The sequence below is a fragment of the Melospiza georgiana genome, chromosome 1 (genome assembly GCF_028018845.1).
Source record: "Melospiza georgiana isolate bMelGeo1 chromosome 1, bMelGeo1.pri, whole genome shotgun sequence".
NCBI classification, from domain to species: Eukaryota; Metazoa; Chordata; class Aves; order Passeriformes; family Passerellidae; genus Melospiza; species Melospiza georgiana.
The window spans coordinates 46647334-46660515 of NC_080430.1; the positions used below are offsets into that span (position 1 = coordinate 46647334).

A 13182-nucleotide genomic window follows, 5' to 3' on the forward strand; every position below is an offset into this window, starting at 1 on the left:
CAAGGCCAACTGGCTGCAATAAACTTTTTGAAATGGGCATTTCTGGTTGAGTGTTTGGAGGACTGCATTTCTCAAAGTGAAATGTAACAACTCCATTCACTACACACACATTAAAAACAAATGGCTGAAGGAAATAGGTTGATCTATGAAAAGTGGGAAATAAGAGTTCATACACAATTTAATATTCTTTAATTGTGCTTTACATGCAATAGTTTGGATAACTGGACTTTGAAGCATTAGTACAAGCTAGTTAAAATCCAAATTTGGAAATTAGCGAGTAGGAACAACACAATTATGATGAACAAAGTGGTGGGCATATTAATAATAAGTGCTGCTGTGCTTTTAAAAGCCAAAAGAGTGATTCCTGATTCAATCTAGTGCCTCTGTTTCTTTAGACAGTACAGTTCAGTACTACAGAGTGCTTGCAGATCATTGCTCTAAAGAACTTGTCATATTATGTCATGTCATATCCTATTGTGTCACTACTGTGTACACAGGAGAGATTTTAACAATGATATTTGTGTGTGATTTTGGTTATGCATGCTAAAGATGAATGCTTCCATGTTTCACATGACATGTAGCTTCATATGTATTGTAGGAAATGCTGTAGTGCTTCACTTCATCACTTTCATGATGTTATGGAATTGGTAAGAAGATTGATGTTTATAATATAGAGAGGAACAGAAGCTATTACTGTTTGTTACTTGAGCAGCCTCAACATTTGTAATGACTTTTACTTTTTTCTGTTATTTGAATTGTAAAATGTCTACTAGATTATCACTTTGTATCAATTGTATCTGCTATAGTTTTCATCAGAAGAGTAGAAATTAACAACTTAATTGCATATTTTAGACAAGCCTAAACTCTAGATTTTGGTCAGCAGTTGTCTAAGAGACAGTTTTCTTACTAGTATCAGTATAACCAGGAAATTTAATTATATTACAAAATCGGTAAGATTTCTGCTGTAGTAAGGACATTCACTTTGCAATTAATGTCTTTTACTTTTGGTCTATATCAAAAAATGCTTAGAAGTTTTCAAAATGTAATAGCAATTTGGTAAAAATTTAAACATACATAACATTGTTATTTTTTTCTGTGACTTAAATTGTTTTATTTACAGTTTTAATTTTTCATTCTTGTTTTTTCTTCCCCTGACTTTATATTTTTCTGTGCAAGAAAAGATGAAAAGCAGTCAGCCTTAAAACCCCTAAAGTACAAGTGTGTTCTACCTCTGTGCCCTTCAAAATAAAAATTTCAAGCTGCTATCTGTAATTGATTTATCTTCAGGTTACAGGCACCAGGGAGTTCCCCTGAAGTTAGATATTGAAAGTTAAAGTTCAGGAAATAGAGCTATTGGACAGCTGCAGATTTCCTTTGTAGCACAGAAGATGGAAGGAGAATTCATAGGAGACTTTGGAAGGGGATTTGAAGATTCTCTATACCCAGACTCAGAGGGCTTCATTCTTGAGAAAGGTGTAAGATGGAAGTGGAACCAAACAGATGGCTGCTGTAAAGTGGTGAGGGGGTTTACAGAGTGCCTGGTGCTGAATGTGATTTTGAGGTAACAGAGGGAGAAGGGCTGTGGTCACATGGACACCTGGGTTATGAAGAACTGTTTTCTTGTGCATCAAACAAAAATGCCACTAGTTATTTGTAGCAGCCAGTGACTATACTATAACCATATCTGAGAGAGTGTGGTGGCAACCAGTGGGCTAGCATCTTTTACTAGATATCAGTGTTTATACTAGTTTCTAAGGGAACTTTTATAGGTTAATAATTATTTTATATAGCTGGCTTTATATACTCATGCCCTTTCTAGACTGCATCAGCAGTGTGATAATAATGTCAGCAGCTGTTGGGAGGTAGAAGCTGGGTATCTTTATCATTGATAGCATACCAGTACAATACTGCTCAATTTTCCCTGCTGGTTCCTAGTCTTGTCTGATCAGGAGCATGTGATAGGACTAAATCCTGTGAAATTTCACAGTTTAGAAGGGACAGAAATCTACTGTAGATGCCTTGGAGTAGTTCAGAGATAAAAGACAGAATGACTTCTTTGAATGTCTGATTTGAATGATTCTTCTTTTGACACCATCTAGTCCAATCCCACTTCCTGAGCAGAATTGGCCAGAAGTTGCTCAGGATTGTGTTCTGTTGTATTTTCTGTATGTCTATGGGAGAAGAATTTACAGCCTTTCTGGAAAATGGGCTGTAGTGTTTGATGACCTCCACAGTAAAAAAAAAAAAACACAACCAAAAAACCCAAAGCAAAACAAAAACAACAAAAAAACCACCAACAAAAAACTCCTCCAACCTATGTTCAGGTAGAATTTCATGTGATGCAGTTTGTTACTGTTTACTTTAGTCCTGTAAGTGGATGCCAGAGAGAAGAGTCTGTCTTGCTCTTGTCTTTTCACTAGAGACTGAAAGATTCAACTTTGCCTCAACCAAATGAGCAATCTGAATTGCACTTTCAAATGTCCTTCTTATTATGTGTTTGTTATTGGTAATAGGGTTTATGATATGTTATGAATTATATGCAAAATCTGTAACAAAAGGATTTTTAGACAATGGGAAAATCTGAAAAAGAGATTAAGAAAGTGGGAAGGACCCTGCTGCTTTATCTTCCTTCTTTTTTTTTTTCTTCCCTGTTTTTACCCTAAGCTAAATTTTTACTGTGTATTTCAATCACAAGGACAAGTAATACAAGTAATACAACATACTTTCTGGCCTTTTACACTATTTACTTTTAAGTAGTTAAAGTTTCTGTGAAGAATCACAGTGGAGATGAACAATGTTTTGCACTGTACATTTGTTGCATTTCAGATATTGAATATTTCTTTGACTTTTCTTACCTTTTTGGAACTGTAAGAATGAAGTTTTAGTCTATTTTTGTTTTGCTTCACCTTCCTTTGTTAGAAAACTTATTAAAGGATTGAGGGTGAAACTTGTAGAACAGACAATTTATTTGGGTTTTTCATGCATACAGAATCATTCCTTAGACAAAATAGAGTATTTTAATTGAGGTGAATAGACATTTGGAATTACATTTGAATAGACAATAGACATTTGAATATTTCATGTAGTGTTTGCAAGGTAAGAGCTAATCTATGAATTCAGGAGAGATGTATCTATCAGCTTCAGAAAGAGTTAGTCCTAATGGTATAGCTCTCTTTGAATGCCTAAAAAATACTGTTTGTATGAGTTATTACCCTTGCATGTGAAGTGCATAATCAGCTTTTGATCTAAGAAATCTTCCCAGTGAGACTTTGAATTTAGATTGGTGTACTTGAGGCATGACAAGCCATGTCTTATGTCATGTCTTATAGCTGCTGAATAATGCATGAGGCTTGAAGTAATTTACTTCAAGCTGCAATTTTTTTATTTGATGTTTTTTAGGCTTGCTGGTAATACAGAGTTGGACTTTTTTTTTGTTTTTTCTTTCCTTAAGGACAGAAAATGTGAATGTAAAACATGGAAGATATTACCATTTTGTATTATTTTCACAATAATACATATTTGTGGGTCTTTCTGTTATGTTGCTTAAGTAGACTTGAAATAGAATTGGTTAATTTAAACCACAGTTGTTATGACTGCCTGTAAGGTATGGAAGCATTTAGGAACCAGAATAATTTAGTGTTTTGGGAATATTGAAACATTTCTTTAAACAGAAATTATAATAGTTATATCCTTAGGAATTTTGTTTTGAAATAAAGTATCTTGCTGCTTTTTAAAAAATGTATTCTGAATGTTATTCCCCTTCACAATCTAGTTTGTTTATTTTAGAAAGTAAGCTTTTATAGAGGTTGGAATATTTAGTGTTTTTCCTCATGGTAAACACTGCCATAAATGAAAATTTACTTTTATTAGGATTACTTATGAGCACAATTTTAATTTACTTACGGTTTTAATATTAAAACTACACAAATAATGTTGCTTTGTTTCCTTTGTGTTTCTTTCTGTTGCTTCCCTTAGGTCGAGATTTGATCTGCATACAGTCCATGGATGGGATGCTCATGTTGTTTGAACAAGAAAGTTACGCTTTTGGCCGCTTTTTACCTGGTTTTCTTCTGCCTGGTCCTTTGGCTTACAGCTCTCGCACAGACTCTTTCATTACAGTCTCTTCTTGTCAGCAGGTTGAGAGTTACAAGTAAGTGTTTATGTTCAGTAATTATAGTGTACTTTGGTGGTATCATTTACTAGGAAAACCCGTTGGAAGTAATCTTGTTTAATTTTTAATGCCTTTGCTGGAGTATCCAAAAGCAAGTAGTTGCAGGAAAGATGTTATATGCTGCTGAGTGATGACTGTCTCAGTACAGTCATAGAAGAAATTGTGCTGTGAGTCCTGAGGACTTTATGGTCCTATTTTGTTTTTATAAAGGTAGTAAGTCTACTAGTTTATCAAGGCTCTGTTTCTCCCAAGTGCCAGGTTTTTTTTCTTGCTTCAGTTCAGTCTAGTCTGTGCTTTCAGCACTGGAACATGGATGAAACTGTTGTGAGCTGTTTTAGCTTGTGACCATATTAAGTTTATGGGTTCAACATTTAGAAAAATAGAACAATATGGAAAGTGAAGACTGTACAAGACATTTCCACTTCCTCCAAGCAGAGGGTCTGTGTATTATAAGGCCAACCAGACACAAATCTAATAGATAATACGAAAGAGAATGTGAAAGATTTTGGTGGACAGGCAAGGGAGCATTTGTGTTTACTGTGGAGGAGCAGCTTGAGTCCATGGGGCTCTCTGATGCAGCCATCATGTTGAGAGTTCATCAAATATCCATCTGTTTAGAATCAGATGGATGCTTGAGCAGTGGGACATTGTGGTGGATGTCAGCTGTGAAGCCTTTCTCAAACAAGATGTTTCCCCATTGCAGACCCTTGTTCTCACAGAGGACTAATGTTAGGGTTATAGAATCTCTATCCCTAGCAGTAAATTGGGGTGGGGTGGTGTTTGGGGCAGAGCTACTACCTGTGATGACAAAAATCCACACCCCCTAAAATGGATGAAAAAGTGTCAGAGCTGTCAGTCTGCTCTGTAAGAACAATAGTTGTTCACAGTTCTACCCAGCAGGCAAAGATGGGTGATGATGATACTGAAGCCAGTATATCCTTAACATCTTCATCCTGGATAGAAGGACAATGCATGTCCTGAAATTCAAGCACAATGTCAAATTTCTGGAAGTGGCTCATATAAAAAGGTTAGATAGGGTGGCCATTCAGAGGAATCTCATGAGGCTGAAGGAATGGGCAAGTACCTTAAGGAATTTTTTCAGAGGTAATCATACATATTGAAGAAAATAAGAATGCCCCTTTTTATAAATAATGCCATGGGAATCTAATCCAGAGAATGTTAGTTAAACACAGTGCTTTGTCACACTACCCTGTTTTGTCACCTGTAGTTCTCAAGGAATATTCTTTTTATTTTATTGCTTAAGATTAATCAGATTATAGGTATCATGTATTGTTTTCTTAAAACTGGACAAGACATACATGCTGCAAGTAAAAGTAATTTAATAAGCAATTCATAATTTTCCTAAGAATTTAAATTCTAATACAATATTAGAATAAAATTGTAATATAATCTATTAATGCTGTCAAGAAATAAAGAAACATTTTTTCCTTTAAAATGAACATCTCACATGTTTAAATTATGTTCAGATTCTTGACCTTTACAAAAGATGTGGCTACAATTATTAGTCAGTATGTTATTAAATCAAAAGTGTGCCATCCTTACTGTAGGGATATAGTTGTAAAGGAATTTTTCACTTGGTTATTGGTCTTTAATGTCAAATGTTAAGACACTAATGGAACTAATCTCTAGTGTGTGTCTGAAATATTAGGACATTAGAACAGAGTTAAGTAATCCTTTTAAAGTGAAGGAAATAGATATACTAAGGAGAGAAGAGGTTATTTTTATGGTATTGAATAAAAAATACAATAATTCCATCTAGTGCTTTTAGCAGAACAAGTTGCCAAACTTTAAATTACCCATTTTCTTATAGCTCTTCCAGACCAATTGCCTCATTTGATAGCAATTTTTGCTGTGGTTGTCCTCAATTCTTTTAAGATCTAAAAGCAAAATGCCTCTTATATGCTTGATGTGATAGCTGAATTGAAAGTTTGTGTTGGTCATCTGTGGCTTGGGTTTTTTTTTCATTACAGACTATATGCAGGTAGCTGGTACTTAGGTATCAGTATGTATTGCTGTTTGATGTGAGCTTGATTTGAAACCTCTGTATTAGGTCTCTGGTTAGTTATTAAAATGTTAGTGTGCTTTCCAAAACTATCAGTAAAATACAGTGAAGAGAAAATTTTGTTAGGTCAGGAAACTTCTGTCTCCTTAACTCAACTTATTGAGTGATTCTGTGAATCTGCAACTTCTCTTATAAATGTGTTAAACTGAAAAAGGGAAGTAAATTCATTCATACAGAGGGCAGTTAAAGACATCCTAGTTGTACTTAAAGCACCTCTCTCAGTATTATTAAATAGGTGACAGCATTCACCTTAAACAATTAGATTTTTTTCTCCAAATACATAGTTTACCTTTGTAAGTAAAACAATTTTAGAAACTAAAACCCTTCAGTTGCAAGCTGAGAATCAGTGGATAGTTAGGTTTGGAAGGGACCTCTGGAGATCATCTAGTGCAAGCCCCCTGCCAAGACAGGGTCACCTTGAGCAGGTGACACAGGAATATCCAGTTTGGCTGTGACTGTCTCCAGGGAGGGAGACTCCATGACTCCCCAGTCAGCCTCTGCCTCCTCCCTCAATGTAAAGAAGTTTTTTCTCATGTTGAGGTGGAACAACTTCTGTTTTAATATATGGCCATTAAACCTTGTCCTTTTGCTGCACCATAGTACATTCATGAGATATGAAGAATATTGTTGTCATCATTTTAAATCTCCAACTTTGACAATGAAGAAAAATATGTACTGCTATTTTAGATTGAATTGGAACATTCAGAGTTGTGTTGCTTTAAGCTTCAGAGCTGATGGCACTCCATGATTTTTTGGATCAGTTTAAGTGAGGTCTTACTCTATTTATTTCACTTATGTAGAAACCTTCAGTATTCCACAGATTATCTATGTGCACACAGAGGAAATGGGGTAGATCAGTGAGTTAGGATACCAGCACAACTTCAGGAAACAGTTGCAGAAGAATCAGTGAGGACGCAGTTTGAACACACAACTTTACATAGTTGTAAAGAGGACAGATAGACGTGCAGAGCTTTTATGGCAGTTGGTGTTTGTTCAAATGTCTTCATTGCCAATTTTTCTTAGCATGGTTTGTTGGCAGTTAAAATAATAAAACCTCCCCAAAACTTTCAACTTTTGCTAAATGTGCCACCTACTCATTTCAGTTTACTGTGGTCTCTTAGATTGGAGCCACTTTAGTTTACTTAATGGAGCTGCTTGTAAGTTTCACTATTAGATAGAGCAGTTTGTATTTCTGAGTGGTTTAGAAGTTTTTTGAAAGCTTAATAAGAGCAAGAAAACGTAAATTTTTTATTAGAATTTCAATTTCATAATTTGATACTTTGTTTCTTCTATCTTTGTGGTCTGTACTTCTATCTACTAATATTTAGACTGTTGAATTTGTTTTAACTCCACTTAAAATCTGAATAGAAATGCTTGTTTTAATTCTACCTTTATATTTAGCTGCTATCCTACACTGATACTAGTCTTAACATCCCTGCTGACAGTAGGCTTGTTGCAGTGGCCTTTCTAACCATCCTCTTAGGCTGTGATTTTACTTTGTATGTGTACTCTTGATAATAATATTTTATTTTTTACTTAATGTAGAAGGTAACTACAAAGATACAATTCTAAAAAAATATTTTTTAACTGCCTGTAACAGATACCAAGTGCTGGCATTTGCGACAGATGCTGATGAAAGACATGACACAGAAGAGCGAAAGCTCAGTTCTGGAAAAAGGCTTGCGGTAAAACCCGTTTATTTTACATGCCCTGTATGGACACTGCACACATATTGAAATGGCTGACGCTAGGTAGCAAATGGAAACATTGTCTGCTGACAAAGGACCTCATCCAAGTACTGCTAAAGGCAATGGAAAGACTCCAGTAGATTTCTATTAAGGTTTCTTTGGGCTTCAGTTGTTTTAGGCTGGGCCTTAAAACTTGCTGTTGTTCTAATGAGAAAAGAAAAATAACTGCAGTGAAAATAACTATTTCCAGGGCAATTTGTAATGCAGAACCTACACTGTAGTAAAATAGATAAATAGGTACACCTGAATTATTGCTCATATTTTTAAATGAAGTCTGATTGTGACTTTGTGTTTTAGAAAATTAATCTCATTCTCCTTGGGGAATCCTTTGTACTTAAAGTTCTCAGTGAAATGTTTCCATAAATAATGTCCTGAACTCTTCCCGTCAAGAACCTGTGGATTCAGTAGTCTTTTGGAGGTCCCTGTCACTAATTTGTTTAATATTTGAGCTGCCTCTTCTTGAGAGGAAGGGAATTTAATTCTCTGTGGTCCTGCAGTAGAGTTGCTTGTCTGCTAAATATACTGCATATATAAAATGCTAGAGTCATCATATTTCAGATACAACAGTAAAATATTGGTAGAGCATCTTCCTTCCTAATTGTAGAATTTTTCAAATACACATAGGCTGAATCCTACATATAGAAGTAGGAGAAGGCAATTTATAAATTAAAAACCTGGAGACTTCATCAGATAGACTGCAAATGAAACAGTTTTTTGAAATCTAAAACATGAAGCATGCTTGGAAACAAACTTAATAAGCTGGGCTTTACCCTTTAACTTTTAAGCTGGCACTTCCAGTTTCATATATCAGATATGCTAGGATATTTGCTGACACATTCTATGCTCTTTAAGCAATATAATTAATACTGTTCATATAGGAAGTGCTGACACTTGAACTTTGATATACTTTTACTTCTAAATTCTAAATTTCTGTTTAACCAGCTTGGCAAAAGTCAAAAGCATTTTTTGCATGTGTGTTTAGTTGAAATTTCTCAGAGGAGCTGAAGAAACAAACCAATGAAATGTGTCAATAAGCAGTAGTATTGTTTAAAGACAGGTGAGGCAAGATTTCTAAGTAGTTGTTTATTATATCAATGTACATAGTTGGAGAAGGAAACAAACTATGACATACACCAGCATTTCTCCAGATTAAAGGGTGTGCCTGAGTGACTGCAAACATAAATATTGGTTTACACACCTAAAACATTTGTCTAGTTTTCCATTTACATATATTGGTAGAATCAGTTGTCACCTTTTGCTCTTTATCCTTGTCCTTTAATGACCAAGGACATGTACAGAGGCAGATGAAAGTTATTCTAAACATCTATTCTTGGATTAATTAGTTAAAGTACGAAGCATTTCCATTTTGAATGAGATGCGTATTTTAAATTCTAAACGTACTTAACTGTTTGCATAGCAAACAATTCGTGACTATTAAGATGTTTTTCCTGCTTGAATCACATTAAGGAAAGTTACTGACTGCCCTCAGAATAAGAGGATAATTCTTATCCAGAGAATGGCCTTGATTTTTCATTTCTGTCTATGTTAATGATACATAATTTGCTTAGTTCTGAGCCTTTGTCTTTAATATACAGTTGTTATTTGATTTTTGAAGTGTGCTTTTTCTTTTGAAGGTGGATTGGGTTTTAAACATTGGAGAGCAAGCACTGGATATACGTGTTGTCTCATTTAATCAGGGAGCTTCTTCTGTTTTTGTGCTTGGTGAGAGAAACTTCTTTTGCCTAAAGGATAATGGGCAAATACGATTCATGAAGAAGCTTGACTACAGTCCGAGTTGCTTCATTCCTTACTGTTCAGGTTTGTAAAAGGAAAACGTAACTTTAGTTTGGTTACTTTTTATTTTTTTTTTTTTTAACCACTGAATTTTTCTGAATAAGCAGACTGGGGCATTGTGCAGCCTGGTCTAGTGGAAGGTGTCCCTGGTCTAGTGGAAGGTGTCCCTGCCCATGGCATTTAGGTTAGATATTAGGAAGAAATTCTTGAGGGTGTTGTGACACTGGAACAGGTTGCCCCAATGCTGGCAGTGTTGAAAGCCAGGTTGGAAAAGGCCTTGAGTGACCTGGTCTAGTGGGAGATGTCCCTGCCCATGTTAGGGGGAGCTGGGACTAGATGATTTTAAGGTCTGTTATAACCCAAGCCATTCTGTGATTCTGTGAGTCTATGATCTGTAGAATCATAGAATTTGGAACTCTCTTTTTGAATGAGGCAGGTTTATTTTCAAATGTTACTTTTTGTGAAGTGCCATAATTTTTAGAATCTAAATATTTTCTTATCACCAAATGAAGATATGTGTCTGGTGCCCAGCTATCAAAGCAACAAACATGGAAGAATGACACTCTTTGGAAGAGTAAACTAGTGTTTAAAGACCTTCTGTTTGAGGACCTTTTGATTTATAACTTTCTGATATTTACAGATTCTTAAAAATATCAAAGTTTATTGTTATTACATTGGTGGAAACAACTTGTTTAGATACTTGGTTCAAATTACAGACTATTAATACCTATTCTCTTTTAATGTTTCAAAAACTATCTGATAAGTTTTTGACAGTATGTGTCCTTTTGAACTTGAAATATAATTTTAATCGGAAGAAATTTGATCTTAGCAATCTTCACATTTTGTACTTTCTGATTTGAATTGTACTATAAATAAACCCTATAAATGCATACACATTTAATTGGTATTCACAAGTGAAAGAATTAGTGAATAGTGTAAGTAGCAGATATTTAATCAATGTGTATTTTTCATATCTATCCTGGCATGTCAACATGGCCATTATGAATCTTTGTCATGTTTTAAATTACCAAACATGGCTGACCAGAACCTTAGAAAGTTGTGGCATGTATTGTGAAATAGGCAATTGAAATTGGTATCCATAATTAATCACATATGTCCTTGCTTGTGTCAATGTAACTTTCCTAACTTTTGATGCTTTATAATAAATTAATTTATAACAACTAATGGATTAAAAATAAATGAAAACATGACTATAAAGAAAAGTACTTTCTTTTGAAAAATTTTTCATCCTAAAATTGTTTTTTTTTTCTTTGAACAGTGCGAGAAGGAACAATAAACACTTTAATTGCAAACCACAATAAAATATTGAATGTTTATCAAGATATTACATTGAAATGGGCCAGTCAACTTCCCTGCATTCCTGTATCAGTAAAAGTAGCGAATTTTCAGTAAGTGGCTTGTTAAAGTTTACTTTCTTCTTAAAATAATCTCTGGTTTTTGATTAATCTGTGTCTAGATGCTAACAAATAGTTATGAGGTATGTAACAAACAAGGTAACTTTTAAAAGGAAAATTGTAAGTTTTTTTCTTTGTTTTGTAAGATGTTAATTTGATTAATGAGTGCATGTCCTAGGGTAACCTTATGATGCTTTATGTATGCTAGAGCAATACTTATAATTGCTGTATTGTGCTTTAGGTTTCCTGGTTTTTTTGAGTGAACCTGGAGCCACATAGCTCCAGCCCAGTAGCTTCTTTCTGAAAAGAATGAAAAGTGTGGTTGTGCAATCTGGCAAGGTCCTTCCCTGAGACAGGAAAATAGGGAAGCTCACTGAAAATCTGTTCTTCATTAAGCGTTTAAGAGCATATGCATTCCAGAGATGATTTGTTAGAACAGATTATTAAAATCCAGTGTTAAATTATGGAAATAAAAGAATGTTTAAATTGCTTAGGGCTGCACTGCACCAGACCAAAACTCCTCCTAAAAGAAGCATGAGACAGATCAAGGAAAAAGTGGTTGGGTGGGGGATTGGGTGAAGAGAACGTAGGATGTGTTTATAACTTGTGCTGGGACTGTCTCTGACATAGGCAAACCACAGAAAGGTTCAGCCAGTGTTTTTATACAATCCAGTTTATGCCTGTCCTGTTCCCCCAGAGCTGGGCTGGGTGCTGGTTCCCCAGTGCCTATGACCATAGGGGATGCAGCAGGAGTGTCCTTGTCACATAGATCTGATCCTCAGCAGGCTGGTGGCTGCTGGGCCAACATACACTGGATTGCTAAACATCTGATCATAAGTCAAGCATTTTACCTCCAAACAAATGGAAATAGAACATCTGACTAACTGGCTTTGCTGAGTTGTGCAGAGTAATCTGAGGGATATTTGTGTTTTGTTTGTTACTAATAGATACAAATTTTTTTTAAAAAATATTCATAATTTTTTTTAGGTGAGAGTTGGATTGGCTTTCATCCAACAAACAGGTCTTAACAACTGAAAAATAATGAACAGTCTCAGTGGGCCACTTAGTATAACCCAGAAGTTAACTATACAGGATACAACAGTACAGCTTTTGAATTATGGAAAAAAATATTTGAATTCTAAAAATTTGAAAAAAAACACTGACATTTACAATAGCAGATTGCACTAACATTTGTATATACAATTACTTGCTTGGAAACCCATTATATTGAACCATCTGTTTCAATAATGTGTCTGAAATGTTTATGCAGCTTCTGGCTGTTCCCTGTGAACTTCAACACTCAGCAGTTTGATATTAGGGAGAAATTTGAGAGCCTAAAATCTGTCCCAGCTCAATTTGCTAGTTAGTATTCCCACAGACCTACAAATGCCAGGGTTTGACTTGGGGTTGTGTTCATTAGCAGGTAGAGAGGCAGTAATGCAGTGATGCAAACCTCTTTATACAGGAACATGTGTGCCTGCCCCCACTGGCCTGAAAGGCACTGGGAGAGGTGCAGGGCTGTGTGTTTCTGAGCTGTGCTTTTACCTGTCTATTGGAAAATATGCATTAAACTTGTATTTCCTTCTGGCATTAAAAAAAAAGAGCTAAACAGCAAAAACTGTAGTAAAGCCTATAGAGATAGTAATTGGGCTTAAACAGGGCATATGTGTTTGTTTTGGTGGGGTTTTTTAGTATTGTGAAAGGGAATTCTTTGTGAGTCAATGTGATAATGATTTTCTTGTACTCAAGAGAGGCCTCAGTCTTAGTTGGGGCCTCTGAGTACAGCACTACTGTAACATAAATAATATTAAGGACTTTAATAAGCATAAAGTTGTTAATCCTACACTGTTGAAAGACTGAAGTGCCTTAAATACAATGTATGCCAATTAATTACTTTCTTCACTTTTATTGCAATAATACTTACAAAGTAAGTGGAGCACTTTGAAACATGTGCTCATGTTCATACATGTT

At 35.1% G+C, this 13182-nt stretch overlaps 1 protein-coding gene across 2 annotated transcripts in view; it reads left to right on the forward strand.

Moving 5' to 3' along the window:
* BBS9 (Bardet-Biedl syndrome 9) overlaps positions 1 to 13182 on the forward strand; it is a 286254-nt gene that overhangs the window by 26909 nt on the left and 246163 nt on the right. For both annotated transcript variants that reach the window (XM_058024837.1, XM_058024846.1), the window contains exons 6-9: positions 3976 to 4150; positions 7855 to 7939; positions 9637 to 9820; positions 11076 to 11205. In XM_058024837.1, coding sequence (XP_057880820.1) covers positions 3976 to 4150; positions 7855 to 7939; positions 9637 to 9820; positions 11076 to 11205 — 574 coding nt within the window. The remainder of the gene's footprint in view (positions 1 to 3975; positions 4151 to 7854; positions 7940 to 9636; positions 9821 to 11075; positions 11206 to 13182) is intronic.